General features: G+C 34.4%; 1 protein-coding gene across 3 annotated transcripts in view; it reads right to left on the bottom strand.

Moving 5' to 3' along the window:
• Positions 1 to 10,382: 10,382 nt before the first annotated feature.
• Positions 10,383 to 26,597, bottom strand: part of LOC106082185 (mothers against decapentaplegic homolog 6) — a 102,501-nt gene continuing 86,286 nt past the window's right edge. For all 3 annotated transcript variants that reach the window (XM_059364164.1, XM_059364163.1, XM_059364165.1), the window contains exons 6-8: positions 21,574 to 21,798; positions 21,357 to 21,507; positions 10,383 to 18,289 (exon numbers count right to left, since the gene is read on the bottom strand). In XM_059364164.1, coding sequence (XP_059220147.1) covers positions 18,121 to 18,289; positions 21,357 to 21,507; positions 21,574 to 21,798 — 545 coding nt within the window. In that variant the 3' untranslated portion in view covers positions 10,383 to 18,120. The remainder of the gene's footprint in view (positions 18,290 to 21,356; positions 21,508 to 21,573; positions 21,799 to 26,597) is intronic.

Here is a 26,597-nt window from a genome sequence, read left to right as displayed (position 1 = left end):
CATCACAAATTGAACATTTTCATAAGGGTAACCCCTTTCCTAAAAAAATGCGAAAAATATAAAATCGAAAATTTCAAGACATACTGTTTATTTTATGATTCCTCTTCGAATTCCGAATCACGAAGTGCTTTTGGATTTTCGAAATTCGAAAAAATGAAGGAGTTACAGCGTTTTCGACCCTAAAAAGGTAGCAATTTGAAAATCACATGAAATCATAATTATCGATTTTGAGCACATTTTCTGGTAAAAACACTCCGGGATTGCAATAAACGGGGTTTTTTTGGTATAGGCTTCCCTTCTGTATACTCAACTAAAAATTTTTGCGGCATCAAAAATTGAAAAATTTCATAAGGGTAACCCCTTTCCTAAAAAAATGCGAAAAATATAAAATCGAAAATTTCAAGAAATGCTGTTTACTTTATGATTCCTCTTTGAATTCCGAATCACGAAATGCTTTTGGTTTCTAGAAATTCGAAAAAATGAAGGAGTTACAGCGTTTTCGACCCTGAAATGGTAGCAATTTCAAAATCACACAAAATCATAATTATCGATTTTGAGCTTGTTTTTCGGCGAAAACATTCAGGGATTGCAATAAACCCAATTTTTTCGGTATAGACTTCCATTCTGTATACTCAACTAAAAAATTTTTGGGGCACCACAAATTGAAAATTTTCATAAGGGTAACCCCTTTCCTAAAAAAATGCGAAAAATATAAAATCGAAAATTTCAAGAAATGCTGTTTACTTTATGATTCCTCTTCGAATTCCGAATCACGAAGTGCTTTTGGTTTCTCGAAATTCGAAAAAATGAAGGAGTTACAGCGTTTTCGACCCTGAAATGGTAGCAATTTCAAAATCATATAAAATCATAATTATGAGATTTTGAGCTTGTTTTTTGGTGAAAACACTCCGGGATTGCAATAAACCGATTTTTTTCGGTATAGACTTCCCTACTGTATACTCTACTAAAAAATTTTTGGGGCATCACAAATTGAAAATTTTCATAAGGGTAACCCCTTTCCTAAAAAAATGCGAAAAATATAAAATCGAAAATTTGAAGAAATACTGTTTATTTTATGATTCCTCTTCGAATTCCGAATCACGAAGTGCTTTTGGATTTTCGAAATTCGAAAAAATGAAGGAGTTACAGCGTTTTCGACCCTAAAAAGGTAGCAATTTGAAAATCACACAAAATCATAATTATACGATTTTGAGCTTGTTTTTTTGGCGAAAACACTCGAGGATTGCAATAAAACCAATTTTTTTGACACAGACTGCCCTTCTGTATACTCAACAAAAAAATTTTTGGGGCATCACAAATTGAAAATTTTCATAAGGGTAACCCCTTTCCTAAAAAAATGCGAAAAATATAAAATCGAAAATTTGAAGAAATATTGTTTATTTTATGATCCCTCTTCGAATTCCGAATCACGAAGTGCTTTTAGATTTTCGAAATTCGAAAAAATGAAGGAGTTACAGCGTTTTCGACCCTGAAAAGGTAGCAATTTGAAAATCACACAAAATCATAATTATACGATTTTGAGCTTGTTTTTGGCTAAAACATTCGGGGATTGCAATAAACCCAATTTTTTCTATATAGACTTCTATTCTGTAAACTCAACTAAAAATTTTTGGGGCATCACAAATTGAAAATTTTCATAAGGGTAACCCCTTTCCTAAAAAAATGCGAAAAATATAAAATCGAAAATTTCAAGAAATGCTGTTTATTCTATGATTCCTCTTCGAATTCCGAATCACGAAGTGCTTATGGATTTTCGAAATTCGAAAAAATGAAGGAGTTACAGCGTTTTCGACCCTGAAAAGGTAGCAATTTCAAAATCACATGAAATCATAATTATGCGATTTTGAGCACATTTTCTGGTAAAAACACTCCGGGATTGCAATAAACGGGGGTTTTTGGTATAGGTTCCCTTCTGTATACTCAACTAAAAATTTTTGGGGCATCAAAAATTTAAAAATTTCATAAGGGTAACCCCTTTCCAAAAAAAATGCGAAAAATATAAAATCGAAAATTTCAAGAAATGAATTCCTTTGAATTCCGAATCACGAAATGCTTTTGGATTTTCGAAATTCGAGAAAATGAAGGAGTTACAGCGTTTTCGATCCTGAAAAGGTAGCAATTTCAAAATCACATGAAATCATGATTATCGATTTTGAACTTGTTTTTTGGCGAAAACACTCGGGGATTGCATTAAAACCGATTTTTTCGATACAGACTTCCCCTCTGTATACTCAACTAAAAATTTTTGGGGCATCAAAAGTTGAAAAATTTCATAAGGGTAACCCCTTTCCTAAAAAAATGCGAAAAATATAAAATCGAAAATTTGAAGAAGTGCTGTTTATTTTATGATTCCTCTTCGAATTCCGAATCACAAAGTGCTTTTGGATTTTCGAAATTCGAAAAAATGAAGGAGTTACAGCGTTTTCGACCTTAAGAAGGTAGCAATTTGAAAATCACACAAAATCATAATTATACGATTTTGAGCTTGTTTTTGGCGAAAACATTCGGGGATTGCAACAAACCCAATTTTTTCGATATAGGCTTCCCTTCTGTATACTCAACTAAAAATTTTTGGGGCATCACAAATTGAAAATTTTCATAAGGGTAACCCCTTTCCTAAAAAAATGCAAAAAATATAAAATCGAAAATTTGAAGAAATACTGTTTATTTTATGATTCCTCTTCGAATTCCGAATCACTAGGTGCTTTTGGATTTTCGAAATTCGAAAAAATGAAGGAGTTACAGCGTTTTCGACCCTAAAAAGGTAGCAATTTGAAAATCACACAAAATCATAATTATACGATTTTGAGCTTGTTTTTTGGCGAAAACATTCGGGGATTGCAACAAACCCAATTTTTTCGATATAGGCTTCCCTTCTGTATACTCAACTAAAAATTTTTGGGGCATCACAAATTGAAAATTTTCATAAGGGTAACCCCTTTCCTAAAAAAATGCAAAAAATATAAAATCGAAAATTTGAAGAAATACTGTTTATTTTATGATTCCTCTTCGAATTCCGAATCACGAAGTGCTTTTGAATTTTCGAAATTCGAAAAAATGAAGGAGTTACAGCGTTTTCGACCCTGAAAAGGTAGCAATTTCAAAATCACATGAAATCATAACTATGCGATTTTGAGCACATTTTCTGGTAAAAACACTCCGGGATTGCAATAAACGGGGTTTTTTGGTATAGGCTTCCCTTCTGTATATTCGACTCAAAATTTTTGGGGCATCAAAAATTGAAAAATTTCATAAGTGTAACCCCTTTCCTAAAAAAATGCGAAAAATATAAAATCGAAAATTTGAAGAAATGCTGTTTATTTTATGATTCCTCTTTGAATTCCGAATCACGAAGTGCTTTTGGATTTTCGAAATTCGAAAAAATGAAGGAGTTACAGCGTTTTCGACCCTGAAAAGGTACCAATTTCAAAATCATAATTATGCGATTGTGAGCACATTTTCTGGTAAAAACACTCCGGGATTGCAATAAACCGAGTTTTTTCGGTATAGACTTCCCCTCTGTATACTTAACTAAAAAATTTTTGGGGCATCACAAATTGAAAATTTTCATAAGGGTAACCCCTTTCCTAAAAAAATGCGAAAAATATAAAATCGAAAATTTCAAGATATGTTGTTTATTTTATGATTCCTCTTCGAATTCCGAATCACGAAGTGCTTTTGGATTCTCGAGATTCGAAAAAATTAAGGAGTTACAGCGTTTTCGACCCTAAAAAGGTACCAATTTCAAAATCACACAAAATCATAATTATACGATTTTGAGCTTGTTTTTTGGCTAAAACATTCGGGGATTGCAATAAACCCAATTTTTTCGATATAGACTTCCCTTCTGTATACTCAACTAAAAATTTTTGGGGCATCAAAAATTGAAAAATTTCATAAGGGTAACCCCTTTCCTAAAAAAATGCGAAAAATATAAAATCGAAAATTTCAAGAAATGTTGTTTATTTTATGATTCCTCCTCGAATTCCGAATCACGAAGTGCTTTTGGATTTTCGACATTCGAAAAAATGAAGGAGTTACAGCGTTTTCGACCCTAAAAAGGTAAAAGATTTCGAAATTCCGAATCACGAAGTGCTTTTGGATTTTCGAAATTTGAAAAAATGAAGGAGTTACAGCGTTTTGGACCCTGAAATGGTAACAATTTCAAAATCATATAAAATCATAATTATAAGATTTTGAGCATGTTTTTTTTGCGAAAACACTCCGGTATTGCAATAAACCCAATTTTTTCGATATAGACTTCCCTTCTGTATACTCAACTAAAAATTTTTGGGGCATCTCAAATTGAAAATTTTCATAAGGGTAACCCCTTTCCTAAAAATATGAGAAAAATATTAAATCGAAAATTTCAAAAAATGTTGTTTATTTTATGATTCCTCTTCGAATTCCGAATCGCGAAGTGCTTTTAGTTTTTCGACATTCGAAAAAATGAAGGAGTTACAGCGTTTTCGACCCTGAAATGGTAGCAATTTGAAAATCACGCAAAATTATAATTATTCGATTTTGAGCTTGTTTTTTGGCGAAAACATTCGGGGATTGCAATAAACCCAATTTTTTCGATATAGACTTCCATTCTGTATACTCAACTAAAAATTTTTGGGGCATCTCAAATTGAAAATTTTCATAAGGGTAACCCCTTTCCTAAAAAAATGCGAAAAATATAAAATCGAAAATTTCAAGATATGTTGTTTATTTTATGATTCCTCTTCGAATTCCGAATCACGAAGTGCTTTTGAATTTTCGAAATTCGAAAAAATGAAGGAGTTACAGCGTTTTCGACCCTGAAAAGGTAGCAATTTCAAAATCACATGAAATCATAACTATGCGATTTTGAGCACATTTTCTGGTAAAAACACTCCGGGATTGCAATAAACGGGGTTTTTTGGTATAGGCTTCCCTTCTGTATATTCGACTAAAAATTTTTGGGGCATCAAAAATTGAAAAATTTCATAAGGGTAACCCCTTTCCTAAAAAAATGCGAAAAATATAAAATCGAAAATTTGAAGAAATGCTGTTTATTTTATGATTCCTCTTTGAATTCCGAATCACGAAGTGCTTTTGGATTTTCGAAATTCGAAAAAATGAAGGAGTTACAGCGTTTTCGACCCTGAAAAGGTACCAATTTCAAAATCATAATTATGCGATTGTGAGCACATTTTCTGGTAAAAACACTCCGGGATTGCAATAAACCGAGTTTTTTCGGTATAGACTTCCCCTCTGTATACTTAACCAAAAAATTTTTGGGGCATCACAAATTGAAAATTTTCATAAGGGTAACCCCTTTCCTAAAAAAATGCGAAAAATATAAAATCGAAAATTTGAAGAAATGTTGTTTATTTTATGATTCCTCTTCGAATTCCGAATCACGAAGTGCTTTTGGATTCTCGAGATTCGAAAAAATGAAGGAGTTACAGCGTTTTCGACCCTAAAAAGGTACCAATTTCAAAATCACACAAAATCATAATTATACGATTTTGAGCTTGTTTTTTGGCGAAAACATTCGGGGATTGCAATAAACCCAATTTTTTCGATATAGACTTCCCTTCTGTATACTCAACTAAAAATTTTTGGGGCATCAAAAATTGAAAAATTTCATAAGGGTAACCCCTTTCCTAAAAAAATGCGAAAAATATAAAATCGAAAATTTCAAGAAATGTTGTTTATTTTATGATTCCTCCTCGAATTCCGAATCACGAAGTGCTTTTGGATTTTCGAAATTTGAAAAAATGAAGGAGTTACAGCGTTTTGGACCCTGAAATGGTAACAATTTCAAAATCATATAAAATCATAATTATAAGATTTTGAGCATGTTTTTTTTGCGAAAACACTCCGGAATTGCAATAAACCCAATTTTTTCGATATAGACTTCCCTTCTGTATACTCAACTAAAAATTTTTGGGGCATCTCAAATTGAAAATTTCCTAAAAATATGAGAAAAATATTAAATCGAAAATTTCAAAAAATGTTGTTTATTTTATGATTCCTCCTCGAATTCCGAATCGCGAAGTGCTTTTAGTTTTTCGACATTCGAAAAAATGAAGGAGTTACAGCGTTTTCGACCCTGAAATGGTAGCAATTTGAAAATCACGCAAAATTATAATTATTCGATTTTGAGCTTGTTTTTTGGCGAAAACATTCGGGGATTGCAATAAACCCAATTTTTTCGATATAGACTTCCATTCTGTATACTTAACTAAACATTTTTGGGGCATCACAAATTGAAACTTTTCATAAGGGTAACCCCTTTCCTAAAAAAATGCAAAAAATATAAAATCGAAAATTTCAAGAAATGTTGTTTATTTTATGATTCCTCCTCGAATTCCAAATCACGAAGTGCTTTTAGATTTTCGACATTCGAAAAAATGAAGGAGTTACAACGTTTTCGACCCTGAAAACGTAGCAATTTCAAAATCACATGAAATCATAATTATACGATTTTGAGCGTGTTTTTTTGGCGAAAACATTGGGGGATTGCAATAAACCGAGTTTTTTCGATATAGACTTCCCTACTGTATACTCAACTAAAAAATTTTTGGGGCATTATAAATTGAACATTTTCATAAATAAATAAAATAAATTTTCCAAAAAAAAATGCGAAAAAAATTAAATCGAAAATTTCAAGAAATGTTGTTTATTTTATGATTCCTCCTCGAATTCCGAATCACGAAGTGCTTTTAGATTTTCGACATTCGAAAAAATGAAGGAGTTACAGCGTTTTCGACCCTGAAAAGGTAGCAATTTGAAAATCACACAAAATCATAATTATACGATTTTGAGCTTGTTTTTTGGCGAAAACATTCGGGGATTGCAATAAACCCAATTTTTTCGATATAGACTTCCTTTCTGCATACACAACTAAAAATTTTTGGGGCACCACAAATTGAAAATTTTCATAAGGGTAACCCCTTTCCTAAAAAAATGCGAAAAATATAAAATCGAAAATTTCAAGAAATGCTGCTTACTTTATGATTACTCTTCGAATTCCGAATCACGAAGTGCTTTTGGATTTTCGAAATTCGAAAAAATGAAGGAGTTACAGCGTTTTCGACCCTGAAAACGTAGCAATTTCAAAATCATATAAAATCATAATTATGAGATTTTGAGCATATTTTTTGGTGAAAACACTCCGGGATTGCAATAAACGGGGTTTTTTTTTGGTATAGACTTCCCTACTGTATACTCAACTAAAAAATTTTTGGGGCATCAAAAATTGATAATTTTCATAAGGGTAACCCCTTTCCTAAAAAAATGCGAAAAATATAAAATCGAAAATTTCAAGAAATGATGTTTATTTTATGATTCCACTTTGAATTCCAAATCACGAAGTGCTTTTGGATTTTCGAAATTCGAAAAAATGAAGGAGTTACAGCGTTTTCGACCCTAAGAAGGTAGCAATTTCAAAATCACATGATTTTGATTAAAAATTGTCCTGCAATCTGTTAATTACAGAAAATCTTTTATTACAATCACATTAAACAATATTATTGACAATTTCCATTGAAATTAAAGTTTGCAATGACTAAAGGACTGGTTATGCTATGTTAAACATACACTAAATGCAGGAAAACGTGTAGGTTGTTTTGTTTTGCTTTATGAAATATGCAAACGATTACCGAACGTCTGCTGACCGTAACCGGGAAGTAGAATTCACTCCGCCACGCACTTCGACCTTACTGTACTAGAACCCACTGCCTTGAGGGCCGTCATGTACATATACTAATTTCGACCCGGCTCGGGATGATTTTAAAAACCACATCAGTTGAAATTTTGAGCTCCAATTCGTTTGGTGTTCATCGTCAATACGAGAAGCTCAACTGATAGCTACCGGGCGTTTCCACAGGCAGCGAATAGTGGAATGCTTGATATACGAAGTAGCTGCAATTACAGTCGCGGACAGTCACGGTATTGAGTGGAGAATCTCAGCGAGAGACCGGGCGGTGCTAGTGATACCCGATATGTCAAGGCGATTTATTGGCCTCTTTGAATAACCAATGGCCATAACGTTGCCGCGGCGATCGGTCCCATGGACCGGAAAGAGCTTACTTACTTTTGGAGCTTGGCGAGGATCGCTACTTACACATGCAAATGTGGCTACAACAACAACTGATTTTGAAAACTGGAAATCCCCTTCCAGAATTTCTTTTGTGTCTATCGTTATGGCACATAGCTCTGCCTAAAATGTTGTATGTGTCGTAGTATAGCCCCAATCCAGTCGTTGTCTCCTGAAAGCCTCTTCTGTCTGCACACCGCATCCATAGTGTCCAAAAGGGAACCTTGGCCGTATGCTGTCTCCCCTTTCGGCTCAGGGCGGTGACTGTCGACTCATCTCCTCGTTGTTAAATGCTCTCTCAATATTCAAGAAGGCCGCCATCGGGTACTCCTTCAGTTGGAGAGACATCTCAACTTCTCGCATCACTCCGTGGAAGACCGTCTTCTCCGGCCTGCCATTGAGTTATGCCTGAAGTTCTCCAACGCCACACCTTCCCTCACCATCAAGGCTTTTTTTTAAATTGTTTTGTTTGAAATGTCAATTGCTATGTTTTGTAATAAGCATAACTGTCTCTTTACATTTACGATACATTTTTTCTACATTTACGAGAGCACAACCAGGCCTATACATAAGCTGATTTTTAGAAGTTCGTATGCAGCAATTGGAACATGGTATATATTGGGTTGCCCAAAAAGTAATTGCGGATTTTTCATATAGTCGGCGTTGACAATTTTTTTCACAGCTTGTGACTCTGTAATTGCATTCTTTCTTCTGTCAGTTATCAGCTGTTACTTTTAGCTTGCTTTAGAAAAAAAGTGTAAAAAAAGTATATTTGATTAAAGTTCATTCTAAGTTTTATTAAAAATGCATTTACTTTCTTTTAAAAAATCCGCAATTACTTTTTGGGCAACCTAATACAATAATTCAACCCAAAGAACGCATGTTGGCGCATTTGATTTCTTAAGCACGCATAAGTGCTGCGCGTGGTATGTGACTCCAGCTTTATTATTTGGTAAAAATTTGCGGACTTCATTCTGATTTCTCACACTCATGTCTTTTCATTTTGCTATTTTTTCTGTGTTTTAGACGTTTCTCCTTTTCCTCCTTGCGAGTTGCTTTTGACTTCCGGATTGCTTTGTATGCTACATTTTTAGCTTCAGTTGCATCTCGACATTCCAGGTTATTACATAGATTCCCGGGGGCCGGGCTGCTGATACCTGTTAACAACATTTTGTAAGACATTGCGCCTCTATGTCATCACTTTCCAGCAACATTCCCCAGAAATTCCCCGCCCCATAAATGAAAACAAGCAATTTTTATGTATTAAGTATTTTCTTTCATTTCATTTCGTTTCAGTTTTTGTTTTTCAATTTATTGTACAAAATTTCTTTAAACTTAACAATAGCATAGATTTATTTTACATTCGCACATATGTTTTACACATTTTATACTTTCTATAAAGATTTGTTGTTTATGTATTTGATTTATTTATTTATTTTTATTTATTAAAATAGTTTTTTGTTTAAATAAAATTTACAATTAAAATACAATTTGGAATTTTTTTTAACGATTGATTTCATACCTGACAAAACCTACTTCTTTTTTTCGTTAAACTTTTTTTTTGTCGTTGAAACAAAAAAAAAAAAAAACAAACAAACAGAACTGTTTATTTCGCATGGTTATATGGAAAAATATTAGAAAAAAATATTTTCTTTTTTTTTTTGTTATTTTAATATGAAATCGATCTTTGATTTAACTAATTTCCTTTTAAATAAATCTTTTGGATTTTACTGCATTTGCAAAGGATGGTCGTCGGCTAGGAGGAGAATAGGGGGAAGGGGCAGAGTATATAAGGCTGGCGTTTGATGTAGTTTGGTTTTTTTTGTTGTTGTAAATTGGTTAAGGATTTCTTATAATACACAATTTTTAAAAAAAATATTTAACCAATCAGATTTGAATTTATGTTGTATTTCCTAGTTTTTGTTTATGACAAAATAATAAAGCAATTGGGTGCCTTTCTTTGTTTGTTTACTGGTGTAAAACATGATTCAAATAAGTTGAGCAACTATGTTTTATAAGAAATGTTCTACTATTGAGTTTAATTTTTCAAATGTATTTAATTTTCCTGAAAAAGTGTTAGAGAAACTAAATTATGTTGCAATAAAATACAAATATAGTTCAAATAAAAATTACAAAAAAAAAAAAATATTTCGTCTTGAGTATTTTGATGGACAAATTTTGAAAACATTTAAAAAATTTTAAATGGAAAAAAAAATAATAATAAAATATATTTTAAATACTAATGTACAGTCGAAAACACATAACTGCAATACGCTTTAGTGAAAATGTCCACTTAAGCGAAACTTGATGGAAGAACCAATTATATTTGGTGCAATTGAATTCGCTTAAGTGAAAAATCGCTTAACTGAAAATACGGCTAAACTGCAAAGGTTTCTACACCCAAAATTCCATTTTTATATGAAACTGATATTGCATAAGTGAAAAAGTTATTACTATGGGAAATTATCTGCAATTGGACATATTCACGTCTCTGACTTTTAAAGACTTCTCCTAAGCATTGCTCTTTTTCAACTCAAGTTATTTCATACACAATTGGTATGTTGTCAAAAAAATTCGCTTTCACTTATGCTTATATCGCTTAACAGCAAATTAATTTCACTTATCCGAACTACGCTTAAATGATAACTAGGGATAAGTGAAAGCAAATTTATGAATTTTTAGTGTTTCGCTTATACGGTTTCGAAAAGCCTACTTACCCCACTCAAAAACACATTTTACAAAACAAAATTATTGTAGGACAAAGTCTTTTAGGCAAAAGTCTATTGTTGTTAAAATTGTTTATCCTGATTTCCTCTTTTATAATTTGTTAGCAATTTTAGGTTTAAATCTTATCCTACATACGCTGCTGTCAGTTTACATAACTGCTATTTATAAAAATGTATGTAGACATATCTGTGCCACTGTATATGTGAGGGAGTTTGCCCCTATTCCTTAATGGAATGTTAATAGGCAAATTTACAATATAAAAAATATTCTTTACTCATATATCAAAGGAAAATACTTGAATAGAAAATCTGAAATTTTTCGTTGTACACAATTTTTTAAAAGAAGAAAGACATATTTACGGGAATTTACAGTTTGTAAAATAAAAAGAAAACTTTTCTCAACTGTTTCTTAAAATACTTTGTGTTTACCGGTTTACGAGGGTGGTCATAATAGTAACGGACCTGACATATAGATGGCGGTAGTAGTTGCAGAATAAATTACAATTTTCCTGAAAAGTGGCAATCTTTTAAAACTTATGTTTAAGTTTCAGTTTAAGTTTTCAAGTTTCATGTCGCCACTGTTGTAGATGGCGGTAGTAGTTGTAGGAAAAATGAAATTTTTCTCGAAATTTGGCAATCTTTCGAGAAAAATTTCGTGTTAAAGTTTCAAGTTTCATGTCGCCACGGTTTTAAGTTTTTTTATGGTAGTACTCAAAAATAAATGACCTCAATGAATTTGTAAATGTGAAAAAATTGGTCACCGATATGTAATACAATTCTTCTCGGCACGGGATAGCTGCAAGCACCACATAGACTGGAACATTGAGGTCCGATCTGTGTCGTGTTCATTGCTGCCACAAGAAGCTTAGCTGTGAGCTACCGGGCGCATCCACGAGTTGCGGATAGTGGAATACGCAGTAGCTGCAACTGCAGTCACGGACAATCAGCGATAGCGAGCGGAGTCTCAGCAAGAGGTCGGGGGGCATCGGCTCTTGCACAAATACTGAGTGCCTATGATACTCGCTGTGACAAGATGAGTTATTGGCGCTCTAAATAGCCAGCGGCCACCTTTTTCCCGCGGCGATCGGTCATTTGGAGCGGAATGAGCTTGCTCACCAACAGGAGCTTGACGAGGATCGCCACCTCCACATGAAAATGTAAGTATAACAACAACAACAATCAGATATTGGGAATTTCAGATATCAACGAAAGGTGTGAGTTGCTAATCGATTCATCTATATGCGAACTATATCAAGTCATTGGTCGATTCGGACCACATTCAATACGGATGTCGAAGGTCCCAAGATAACTCACTGTGTCAAATTTAAGCGAAATCGGGTAATAAATGCGACCTCTAAGGGTATTATACCTTAAATCGGCAGATCGGGTATATGGGGCCTATATCAAGATATTGTCCAATCTGGACCACATTCAATACGAATATCGAGGGTCCAGAGACAAATCACAGTGCCAAATTTAAGCGAAATCGGGTATTAAGTGCGACTTCTTAAGGTCTTAGACCTTAAATCGGGAGATCGGTCTATATGGGGGCTATATCAAAATAATGTCCGATCTGGCCCATATTCAATACGACTATCGAAGGTCCAGAAACAACTCACTGTCCCAAATTTAAGCGAAATCGGGTAATAAATGCGACTTCTATGGGTCTTAGACCTTCAATCGGAAAATCGGCCTATATGGGGGCTATATCAAGATATTGTCCAATCTCGACCATATTCAATACGAACTTCAAAGGTCCCAAGACAACTCACTGTTTCAAATTGAAGCGAAATCGGGTAATAAATTCGGCTTTAAATCGGAAGATCGGTCTATATAGGGGCTATATCAAGATATTGTCCGATCTGGATCCTATTTGATTCGGATGTCAAGGGTCTTAAAACAACTCATAGTACCAAATTTTAGCGAAATCAGATAATAAATGAGACTACTATGGTTCTTAGACCTTAAATCGGAAGATCCTTCTATATGCGAATTATATCAAGACATTGTCCGATTTGAACCATATTCAATACGAGTGTCGAAGGTCCCAAAACAACTCACTGTGTCAAATTTCAGCGAAATTGGGTAATAAATTCGGCTTCTACCAGTGTTAGACCCTAAATCGGGAGATTGGTCTATATGGGAGCTATATCAAGATATTGTCCGATCTGGACCATATTCGATAAAACTATGGAGGGTCCAGAGACAACTCACTGCGGCAAATTTAAGCGAAATCGGGTAATAAATGCGACTTCTATGGGTGTTGGACCTTAAATCGGGAGATCGTCTTATATGGGGGCCATATAAAGCATCTGGGGAGGGTCCTGAGATAACTCACTATGTCAAATTTCAGCGAAATCGGGTAATAAATTCGGCTTCTACGGGTCTGGGACTTTAAATCGAGAGATTGGTCTATATGGGGCTATTTCAAGATATTGTCCGATGTGGAACCCATTCGATGTTAAGCGTCTTAAAACAACTCATTATAGCAAATTTAAGCGAAATCAAGTAATAAATGCGACTTTTATGGGCCTTGAGCCCTAAATCGGGAAATTGGTCTATATGGGGGCTATATCATGATATAGTCCGATCTGGACCGTAATCAATACGGATGTCGAAGGTCCCAAGAAAACTCACGGTGTAAAATTTCAGCAAAATCGGGTAATAAATGCGGTTTCTAATGGACCTTAAATCGGGAGATCGGTTTATATGGAGTTACATATAGTCCATCTTCGAACTTAATCTGTCTATGGTTAAAAAAAATAACTGAGCCAAGTTTCAGCTCAATATCTAAATTTTTAAAGACTACTACTAATTTTTCATGAACATTCCTCATAAAGGAACAAGCGATACTTCTGTCATATCAATAAGTGCAATAAGTCCCATTAATGTTTAATCTCAATGATAGGGGGCCTCCTTTTTATTGCCGAGTTAGAACGGCGTGCCACATAGCGACACCACTTCGTAGAGAAGTCTTAACATAGCATGATAACACACAAATGTAGCCAACATTAGTAAGGAGAAAACACCGCTGAAAATTTGTCCAATGTTCACACCGGGATTTGGCGTTCGGCTTCATAGACGGACATGCTAAGCTTTGCGCCATGGTGGCCTCCAATATTTTATTGTATGTTCTTTGGATTTTTCAATGACCATTTCTTTTTCTATTATTTTGGTTTGATTTTCAAAACGTTTACACTATTGACAACATTTAAGGTAAATATTTTCTTAAACTCATCAAGAGTTCCAGGTGACAGTATCTCATTTTTGCATTTCGATTGGTCAGAAATGCAAGTGAGTCTTCGAAAATGTTTGTTTGAAGGAGAAAAAACAAAAATAAGAATTCCTGCGAAAATTTTGAAATTGTTTTTAGTTTTTTTTTCCAAATAAAAAAAATTTAGAAAGAAATTAATAATTTTAAAAACATTAAATGAGAAAAAAGTTGAAGAAGCACAAATTAAGTCAATTTCGATGTATGATAATGTTATAAATTTTTAATAACTAAAAAACAATAAACAGAAAATGATGCATATCAACATAAAAATAACAGAATGTTCACATATGATCATTTTTTAGATGCATGAATGGTATAGAAAAAAATAAAATATTAAAAAAAAATAATAATAATAATTGAAAATCAAACCATTTTTTTAGAAAAAAGAAAAATAATAATCACCTAAATAGGATTTTATAGATGACTATTCTCTGAGAAAAATATCTAGACTCGCAATGAAACCAGCGAGGGAAGGTAAAAATGACTGCATATTCTTATCAGTAATCCAATAATTCGTTTTGTGCATTTTGTGTATACCCAACTATCCCGATGGCACAGAGTTTTTGAGCATTAGTAATAGTGTTTTTTGTGTGGTATAGCACTATTTCCCAGCGAATCAAATGTCTGATGTCAGACAAATGTGAAAAAAATTTCCGACAAGATTTTATTAGAGCCGTTCTGAAAGAATTCTAAATGATGTCTGAACTAGATATGTGAGCGTGGGTGATTTTTCACTCACGCATGCTCACGAGAAAAAGTGTTACTCACGCACGACTTTTTTTTATGTCGACTCACGTTCACGCACGCTCAAGAGCCATACATTTTACTCACGCGAAAATCATGACTCACGAGTCATCGTTAAACACTAATCTTTCCATGAACGGAATAATTTTTTTCCATGCGTCTCCTCAAATCATACAAAATTTGGACGTACGTATGATAATGTTCAAAATGTATCAGCCCTGCATAATATTTAGCTTCTTAGCTCTTTTCATTGTATAAGATCTTGACTTCTTCAGCCTCTAGAGGGCGCTATTCTTGCCCGATTTGGTTGAAATTTAGCACGATGTGTTTTGTTTGACCATCAACAACTGTGCCAAATATGGTCAAAATCGGTTTTTAAACAGATAAAGCACTCATATAAACAGATTTCGGATCTTGATTTCTTAAGCCGCTGGAGGACGCCGATTTGGCTGAGAACTTGCATGAAGTGTTTTGGTTTGATCATCAACGACTGTTCCAAGTATGGCTCAAATCGGTTCATAACCTTATATAGCTCCCATATAAACCGATATCGGATCTTGACTTCGTGATCCTCTAATTATTATCCGATTTGGCCGAAATTTTGCATTAAGTGTTTTTGTTTGACCACCAACGACTGTGCCAAGTATGGTCAAAATCGATTTATAATCTGATATAGCTCCCATATAAACTAATTTCGGATCTTGATTTCTTGAGCCGCTAGAGGGCGAGTTTAATATACGATTTGGCTAAAATTTTGCATCAAGTGTTTTGTTTTTGAATTCCAATAACTCCGCCAAGTATGGTTCAAATCGGTTCATAATCTCATAAAGCTCCCATATAAACCGATCTCGGATCTTGACTTCTTGAGCCGCTAGAGGACTCAATTATTATACGATTTAGCTAAAATTTAGCATGAAATGTTTTGTTTTGAATTCCAATAACTGCGCCAAGTATGGTTCGAATTGTTTCATATCCTGATATAGCTCCCATATAATCCGATCTCGGATCTTGACTTCTTGAGCCGCTAGAGGGCGCAATTATTATCTAATTTGGCTGAAATTTACAAAGTGTTTTGGTTTGATCATCAACGATTGTGCCAAATATGGCTCAAATCAGTTCATAAATTCATATAGCTCCAATATAAACCGATTTCGGATCTTGACTTCTTGAGCCGCTAGAGGGCGCAATTATTAGAACACGTCAGCCATTCCATATATTTTTTCGTTGCGAATTCTGAATGAATTCAAATCGAGGAGGAATTTGTCGGTGACCACCATGTGTAGCAGACAAGAAAAAATAATTATATAATTTAAATTTATAATGATCATTAGAATATGTTTTAAGGGCTTGTATGTGGAGCTGAATCCATCTATCTGACCAGCAGATTTTGTATCATTTCTTCGTTTATCACATAATCAATGTTAGGGTAATATTGTTTTACCCTATTGAGGGCTAGTTTATTTTTTTTCCTTTTTTATTTTTTTTTTTTTTTCTTGTTATTAATTTTTTATTTATGTTGCCTTGTTTTGCAATTTATTTTATTATATTTTATTTAATTTTATTTTATTTAAAATTTTTTTATTTTTATTTTAGTTTTCTTTTATTTTCTTTCGTGAGGGGAGCTTTAAGACCTGTCTTCAGTGGCATTCACAATGACACTGATATCTGGGCTTAAACCACCCCTCAAACGCATCTGTGTAACAGTGTTATGCAAAATAAAAAAAACTAAGTGACCTATTTAAAATTTTTAAGATATCACTGGATATAATTTTTCAATAAAATAATATATATTGGGTTGCCCAAAAAGTAATTGCGGATTTTTCATATAGTCGGCGTTGACAAATTTTTTCACAGCTTGTGACTCTGTAATTGCATTCTTTCTTCTGTCAGTTATCAGCTGTAACTTTTAGCTTGCTTTAGAAAAAAGTGTAAAAAAATTATATTTGATTAAAGTTCATTCTAAGTTTTATTAAAAATGCATTTACTTTCTTTTAAAAAATCCGCAATTACTTTTTGGGCAACCCAATATATATGTCTCATATACATTGTTGCTCAACATTATTGAAATATCTATAATCAAAAAAAAAAAAAAAAAATAACACCCAAATTTTAAGTAAAACATTTAAAATTTTTAACAATTTTGTTGTTTGCTCACACAAGGTCAATTAAAATGATTTTTTAGATGTTTGTGATTTTTAAGAAAAAGCGGTATGCCATAATAGGTTTGGTCGATTTTAAATACTTAAAACCTAAATTTATATATGATTTGTGTTTTTTTTTTTTGATTTTGGGTTGATTTTTTCAGTTTTTGTTTTGTTTTTCTATATACTTTCAAAAAAAAAACTTTTGTTTCTTAGTGGATCACAGGATTTCCATTTATAACAGTTTGACCGTTTTGTTTTAGCAGTAAAAAAATCTGCTTTATTTAGCATATAACTACACACGTGTATATGTAGGAGACTTTAATTTTGTTTCTCTCATTCTTTGTATGTTTAGTTGTTGTTGTAGTTGTGGTTGTGGTTGTTGTATATATATGAAAATTATGTTCTATTCGTATCTCTTTGCTTATTGTATCGATGCACATACATATAAACCCCAGTGTAGCATAGTTAGTAGTATGTTGGTAGTATGTATGTCTGTCTAATTCTCATTTCAATACAAAAGAAAAAAAATTGTTAATAATATATATGTATTCAATTAGGCATATATAATAATATTTTAAATCCAGTCCTTGAGTTATTTTTGTTTCAATTGTTGTTTGTTGTTGTTGTGGTTTTGTTTAAGTTCACTAAGATTTCCTTCGTTTTACTTTGTGTTTGTTGCTGATGTTTTTTTTTGTTTTGTTTTGTTTACAGAATCCTTTTTGCTTAGGGATTGCTAAAGGTGGCGCTATTTGTTATCGCCTTACATTACTTGGCCACTAGGCTATGCTCGTATAGGCTTTTAATCAGTTTGACTAGGGTTCGTTGAAAAGTTTGCAAAAGCCTACTGCACGAATACCTTTGGCATTTGAAAGGACATGACCATTTCATATTTTTATTGCTGTTGCCGCTTAGGCCAGCCATACAATTCCTCGTCTTTAGCTTCTTCTTCGCATCCATTGCCACTGTAGTTTGAATCCTTCCACTGAAATCTGTGGCGGATAGTGGTCGCATTGGTGGTTGTGGTGTTGTTGGTGAAGTTGTGCCTGCCGCAGCCATCATCATCATAGTTGTCTTAGCATAGTCCAATACCATGTGTTGGTATACAACAAAATTTTGTCCATATTTGATTTCAAATTGCTGTCACCGTTGTTGACGAAAGAGCACTTCCAACCAGCAGGGGCAAAGGGTGACATCCGGTCGTTTGTAGGTGCAACCCCAGCCTTTGGCAAAACTAATGCGCATGCTGAAATTATCAATGGGTCCTGTTTGAATGCCGGGACCATGGTCGGAATAATCTAAGGAATGAGCCCTGAAATACAAAAAAAGAAGGTTTTAAGAATACATATAATACAATAGACAAACCAGCAAGGAAAGGCAAATTGGGCGGCGCCGACTGTATAATACCCTATATCTAACCTATAAGTACAAAGTGGGACCTACATCTAACTCTGAATCAATTTGACCTAGGCGGTTATTTTCAGATGGGTTATTAAACAATCCGTATCAAATTTCGAGCAAAGCAAATAAGTTCAAACTGTAATAACTACGGTTGACAAATCAACATAATTGCAAATTACCAAAAATCTGATGAACACATATGAGGCATTCTCCCAAAACAGACCACTTAAAAAAAATGTGCTATTTAGCAGAAAAATTTCCAAACCGTTCAAAATCGGACAAAAATTGCGGCTTGTAAGGGTTCAAGAAGTGAAATCGGGAGATCAGTTTAAATGGGACCTATATCAGGTTAAAGACTGATTTGGAGCGTATTTGGCACAGTTGTTGGAAGTTGTGACAAAACTCCGCATGCGAAATTTCAGCCAAATCGAACAAAAATTGCGGCATCCAGAGGCTCAAGAAGTCTAATCGGTTTATATGGGAGCTATATCAGGTTATAGACCGATTTGGACAATACTTGGCACAGTTGTTCGAAGTCAAAGCAAAATACTACAAGAAAAATTTCAGCCATATCGGACAAAACTTGCGGCTTGTTATGGTTCAAGAAGTCAAATCTGGAGATCGGTTTATATGGGAACTATATCAAGTTATAGACCGATTTGAACCATACTTTCCACATTTGTTGAATGTCATAACAGAACACATGCACATGCACATTGCATGCATACATGCAAAATTTCAGCCAACTCGGACAAAAGTTGCGGTTTTCAGGGGCTCAAGAAGTCAAATCGGGAGATCGGTTTATATGGGAGCTTTATCAGGTTATGTACCGATTTGGACCGTACCTGCCACAGTTGTTGGAAGTCATAAAAGAACACTACTTGAAAAATATCAGCCAAATTGGACAAAAATTGATGATTTATGAGGCTCAAGAAGTCAAATCGGGAGATCGGTTTATATGGGAGCCTATATCTGAATCAACCGATATGGTCCATTTGCAATTCCCAACGACCTACATCAATATTAAGCATCTGTGCAAAATTTCATGCGGCTAGCATTATGAGTTCCACCTTTATCGTAATTATGACAGACGGACGGACATGGCTAGATCGACTCAGAACATCGAGACAATCAAAGGTCTAAAGCAAATATTTCGAGGTGTTGCAAGCGGGTTGACCAGATTAGTATACCCCCATCCTATGGTGGTGGGTATAACAAATGAATAGATTTTAAAACCCCAAAAGAGTTTTTGTGCAGAATTTCCTAAATTTTAAAAACAGGTATCACAAATCGTTAAAACAAAAATTACAAAAATTTTTTAACCCTTTATGCCCCCTTCGTTTTTTTTTTCAATTATGCCTCAAAATGTTCCTTTATTTCGTCTAATTTCTACCCTACAAAGAAAATCCTAAAAAGGAAACGAAGGATTCTCCTATTACTCCCCACATTTCTTGTGAAAACTATAGAACTCTTCACGGGAAAGAAAATAATGGATATTAAGAAAAAGCTAACGATGCACAGTGGGATAAAATCGAACAAAAAACTAGTAAAAAGTATGTGGTGTGAGAACGGTTAGAGATATCTCTTTGAAATTTGAAATGGTTAGAGATGAGGTGTTAACGATGTCGTGTTTCAAGGCCCTAGGTTTTCCGGGCATCTTTTGGGAGGCCCCTAGAGTTGGTCACCTTGGTATTTCGAAAAATTGTTCGGGCTGCCAAATCTTCATTTACGGATTGATTTTCAAAATTTAACTGGATAGTGCCCGAAAATCCCTTCAAAAAATTCCGCTTGAGGTCTACAATATCTCCACTGGTTTCGGAGATATTTGACTTTAATTTTTTTCTGCAATTTTGACCGAGATCTGCTTCATATTTTGCAATTTACGAAGGCATTTGTGGTTCGATTTTATTTTCATGCATGATTTGAATTCATGACAGACTTTACAACGACTTGGCCGACATAGTATTCAAATAGTACCCATACCGACAAGTATCCAAATCTGATTATTCAGTTAAAAGTTACACAAAATGGAAGTAGTTTTTAAGTGTATTTTTTCCCCATTTTTTGGCCAAAAAAAGTATTTTCATTCATTAGTCATTATTGAAAAACCTTGCTTTTCTCTTTTTTTTGTTAAGAGATCATATTTTAGATGCTATTTAAGTGAAATGTTTTGAACATATGTAAATATAAATGGGAGCGATATGTACTTCGAAGTAGACAATTTTTAATAAAAAATTGGAAAAATCTTTCCCTCATATGTCCCCTAAACCCAAGCAAAAAATGTTTTGCACCTAACAATATTTGTAGCCTCCACAGCTTATTTACTTAAAAATTCAGATTTTTCAGATATCTTTGCCCGAAAGGGGTATTTAGAAGATTTTTGTAAAAAAAATCGCGCAGAATTTATTTTTAGTTATTTAAGGAAACTTTTATCTGCAATATTCAGAAATAACTACCAAGATATCTGTATTTGTTTTTTTCTTAGATTTTTTTCAATTTCAATTTTCGTTTTCATAAAAATTTTAATTTTCGTTTCAAATTTCAAGGAGATATCTCTACCTTTTTTGATTTTCTCACACTGTGCGAAGCAAACAGCATAACATTGAAAGCAGAATTTTGCTAGCGGCGTGTTCTTAGATAACTGTCATTTATTTATATTCACAAACGCCACCAACCAGTCTATGTGCGAACTTCAAATTCTTTATCTACATATAATTTATCAATGCAGTTGCCATACATCAAAAAAAAAAAACCGTAATCACATGTGTCAAAAGCCATAGACACTTAGGCCATAAAGAAGAGGGGCAATATTAACAAAAATTATAAGGGATCAAAATGTTATAGACTGGCTAGACTAACGATTTACACATGTGGTTGGTATTTTGTGTGAATGTTGGAGTTCGAAGAATGACCAATTTAGTATACTACCCATCCTATGTTGGTGCATATAAAAATACAAACATTTTTGTTCCACTCACTTGTATATATCGAAGGCTCTTAAACAGTCTCCTGGTTCCACACGACAAACACGGGACATACTATCCATCAAGGTGGGTGAGTACACAAATATTGGCGCTGTCGAACGATTGTATAGCCAAACACCATCGCTCTCCTGACTTAGAGTAACACCTAAAATTCAAAAATTATTTTGTATTATTTAATGATAGACAAATATATGCCATGTGTGGAATTCACCTAAACCTATTTTCTGTCTCGTTGTTTGTACATCATTGGGCGATGGTGAAGTTCGTTTCTCTATGAGGTCTTTCAGGCACATACCTTCAATTTGACCCTTATCACTGCTATTAGGTTTATCGGAAAAAATATTTATGGTTGGTGTTTCAGCGGGATAAAGTTCACCCACACGTTGCGACAACTCCCAATAGGCCACTTCGCACCAGTTGCGTGAACAACGACTTTCTGCAAATATATGAAAAGAAGAAAAAGTAATTAGACAAAAATGAAAAAAAAATTGAAAACTTAAGTGTACTGTAAAGACCATATTTTACTTTTGAACTGCATATAAAATACCCAAGAAGAAGAGTGGTCCACTTTTTATGTCCTTTTTGTAATTTTAAGATTAATTTTCGATTTTTAAGACTTGAATTACATTTTCAAAAGCGACATTAGAGTACTGTATAGAAAAAGAGGAAATTATTGCATTCAATTTCTTTACAGTACTTCTTGATCCCAGGTACTGTATAGAATAATTAATACAATATTCTATTGTTTTGTGCTACTGATTCATTTTCACTAACTTTATATTTACTAGAACGCCAGTTTAAGAACGGATAAAGGTGGCCTCTTGAAATAGTGTAGGTACATCTAAGCTAAGCTAAGCATCTAAAGCTGCCAGCCTAAACCCATCTCTCGATTTGACTTTTTGAGTCTCTAGAGGGTGCAATTTTTATCCAGTTTAGCTGATATTTGCGGGTGGTTTTTCTAACAACCGGGCTAAGTATGATACAAATCGGTTCATAGCCTAATATAAACCCTCATATAATCCGATTTTTCCAATTTAACTTCTTGAGCCTCTAGAGGGGGACAATTATTATCCGTTTTGGCGTTAATTGATGACAGGTACGGTTCATATCAGTCTATAATTTGATAAGGTTCAAATAAAAACTGATTTCCTCATTTGAAAAATAATTCAAAGAACTTTTCAATAGCGATCCACTATGGAGGGTATTATAAGATTTGAACCGACTAATTTAACGTGCTTTTACGAGTTGTTTGCTGATGTTTTAGACATTAAAGGTAGGTATTAAGATCGTTCACTGTGGAAATTTTCACAAAACATGCTTTCCCTTGTTGTAGAAAAACTCAAAAAAGCGTTTTTTGCTATGAAAAGACATATAGGCAACCCTACCATCACATGTTTTACCAAAAGCATTATTTTAGTAAATTGCGTTGTTTTCGTTGTGTTATCAGAAACAAGTAAAAGCATGCTAAATTCGGCCAGGCCAAACCGTAGGAACCCATCACCATAGATTTAGCAAAAATTTTATACAAGAGAGACCGGTTTATATGGGAGCTATATCAGGTTATAGACCAATTTGGATCGCACTTGGAAGTCGTAACAGAACATCGCATGCTAAATTTCAGCCAAATCGGACAAAAATTGCGGTTTCCAAGGGCTCAAGATATCAAATCGGGGGAGCTATACCCAAATCTGAACCGATATGGCCCATTTGCAATTCCCTAAGACATACATCAATAGTAAGTATCTGTTAAAAATGTCATGCATGCGCATTCATCGCCCACTCCCTTAACTCGGATTGCGTCGACCCGAAAGGCTTAGGGTTAACCAAGTTTTATGACGGCAGTTCTTTGGTCTTCAACGTCAAATCGTCTACCCTTTCATTTCCCCTTACACTGTAAGATTGTTCGTGACCTTACCGTCCTCATTGTTATTGCCCCTATGGCCAGTTTACAGTCGGTGAAGATGTTCACACTCGACGTCCTCGCGTTAGCACCACACCACGTCACGCATTCCGTGTTCTCCCGAATCTGCGGGATCGTATTATGGTCAGGCAGACTAAAACAGATCTCAGTGCCTGGGTCCTCAATGTAGACCCCCAGGCCCACTCTGTCCTCTAGCTTTGATCCTTCCGTGTAACATGATCTTTCAGATGGACTGAGGCATATGTAAATATTGGTCTAATCACGCTCCTGTAGAGCCGGTGGACTATCCTAGGATTCAGGCCCCATTTCGAGCCTACGGCCTGTCTACATAGTGCCCTTCAAGCCATCACACCTAATACGGTTGAAAAGTCTTCTAACCAAAGACGAAAAGCATCCCATAGTACAATAGTTGGTGTGTGTTGCGATCTCAGGCTTTCTTTTTCCACTTGCAAAAAGAAAATCTCCGATCATTGAGCTCTTCTCGAAAGAGAAACAAACGAAAAATGTGAAGATAATTTATTTATCATGTTGGCCCAAGCTGAAAAACCTTTCGCCCACGCTTTTAGTGAATGTCAAATTTCCATTCAATGAAGAACTTAGTACCGCAAATGAAGGAGTTTTCACAGATTTTTTTTCTTTTTTTTTATATGGAGTTTCATAGTGAAAACTGAACTTAATACCCACCTTTAATTTGAAGTTCACTATTTAAAATTTCTCATATATCAATCCGACTCAAATTGCATTTCATTGACCAATGATTTTATTTCAATTTTATTTTAATTTGTATTTCAAATTAGGACCCATTTTGATTGTTTTAGCTGGCCAACAAAACGGCACAATTTGTATTTGATAGAATTTAAACTCTCTTCCTTTTTCTCAAGCGCCCTTATTTACTTTCTCTCTCGCTCTTATTTTATTTAAATTAAAACTTCAAAACAGATAACTTCGATTTAGCAGATCTAACACATAATTAAGTTATACTCGCCACAGAATAAAGACAAAATCTCCATCTGATAGAGTATGCTTACTCTTCCCCTCTCTCTCTCTATTAAACGACCATTTTGAATGGCTTGTATACATTATTCTTTTTATATGGTGAACAAAAAAAAAAAACTAAAATAATCAATAAAACGTTACATATATATGTATGTATATATACCTATACAAAAGGAATACCTATTTAAATGAGCCATCCCATACGGATGGATGTTCAATCAAACATACGCCTGTACTGATATACAAATGCGATCATCGCCATTGAAAACGAAAAACAAACAGCAACAATAACAAATGAACAGAGAAAAAAAACGCAAAGAAAAGAAAACAACACCGGCCGTTTGGTCGTACTTATTGCTTCATAAAAATACACTCGTTTCAATTTAAAATGGTAATAATTTTGGCGCCACCACTACCACCAACACCACCATCGTCATCATCACCATGATCATCATCGGCACCTACTATAGGCACTACACTAAAAGCACCACCAGTACCGACCGTACCAATGACCAGCAGCACGTCCAAGTCATACGAGAGTATTACGTAAATAATCAAAAAATAAACGCCGAAACGAGCAAAAACAAGTGCAAAAATATTATTTAAATTTAAACGTATCTCGCTTGAATGGCCCAAATGGGCAGGGGTTGATGTTTGCATGCTTGTTGTTGCTTGTCGCTGTTGATATCGGGCTGCATATATTAGGGTAGGAGGGAGGCAAAACCGAGCAAAAGCTCATGACTTTGAGGGAGGTGAGAGAGGAAGTGAGAGTGTGTAGCACATTTTTATGGGGCGCCAGAAATTTACTTTTATATATTCTTCCTTAAGTAGCAGCAAATACAATGCACGTTTTGTTTGACTGGTGGGGGAAGGAGGGAGGGGGTTTGCATTCTCTACAAAACTACCTGCTTGAATAGATTGATAGGCATATACGGTCATACTTAGCATATGGCATATTTGGGTGATAATGAAAGACGAAAATCCCAGAGACACAATTTTAAGCACAGTAGTTTAGGCAGAACAGGGGTATTTTGAGTTTTTTCAACATTGAATAATATAGTTTTTAAAGAAGAACATTTTTATAATCTATTTAAATAAAAATGAAACAAAACAAGCTTTTGTTTATAAAATATAGATAATATATTTGCTTAATTAAAAATACTTCTAGAAACTAGGTGTCAGAAATGGAAGAAGGATCCCAGCAGATCAATGCGTTTGGAAATCTATTCCGATTTAACTGATGAACCAAACGATCAGTGACAGCTAAATTAGTAATTTAATTATTAACCATTGGTTATTCTATTGTAATTGAGAAGCGGCAACTCTGCTTATTGTAAATTCCATAGATAAATTATATATACATAAAGCATTTGAAGTTCGCACCTAGACTGGCTGGTGGCGCTAGTGAATATAGATAAATGAGAGTTATATAAGAACATGCCACCAGCAGAATTCTGCTGTCAATGGCATGCGGTGCACAGTGGAAGAAAATCGAAAAAATCTAGCAAAAAATATGCCGTGTGAAAACGGGTGGAGATATCCCTTTGAAATTTCGAATGGTTAGAGCTGAGGTGCTGGCGATTATGCTCAAAAATCCCTAAAAAATTCTAAAAAAAACGAAAGGAGATGTCTTAGTAATTCTTTGAGATAAGTATCCTTAAAAAATAAATGTTGCCTGAATTTTATTACAGAAACTCCCTAAATACGCATTTCGCGCAATAATAGATTCAAAATTTGAATTTTTTAGTAAATTTGCTGTGAAGGCTACAAATATTGTTAGGTGCAAAAAATTTTTTGCGTAGGTTTCGAGAACATCTGGAGTAAAAAAACATGAGCCCAATTGGGGGATCTGGGCTTTAGAATTTTTAAAGTCGAGGGGTTTTTAAAATTGCCTATTTAAAAGTACGTATAGAACCCGCATGCAAAATTTTAGCCAAATCGGACAAAATTGGGGACTGAAGAAGTCAAATCGGCAGATCGGTTTATATGGGAGCTATATCAGGTTATAGACCGATTTGAACCGTACTAGGCACAGTTGTTGGGAACCATAACAGAATATTGCAGGCAAAATTTCAGCCAAATCGGTAAAAAATTGCGGCTTGTAAGGGTTTTTAACCCTCGGTTTATATGGGAGCTATAACAGGTTACAGAACGATTTTGACCGTACTAGACACAGTTGCTAAGAGTCTTAACAGATAACTATATGCAAATTTCAGCAAAATCGGTCAGAAATTGAGCTTGTAAGGGCTCAAGAAGTCAAATGGGGAGATCGGTTTATATGGGAGCTATATCGGATTCTTAATCGATTTGGACCGTAC

Source organism: Stomoxys calcitrans, chromosome 2, assembly GCF_963082655.1.
Source record: "Stomoxys calcitrans chromosome 2, idStoCalc2.1, whole genome shotgun sequence".
Lineage (NCBI taxonomy): Eukaryota > Metazoa > Arthropoda > Insecta > Diptera > Muscidae > Stomoxys > Stomoxys calcitrans.
Note: the sequence above shows the minus strand (reverse complement) of the source record. Positions and strands in the feature narration are given on the sequence as shown.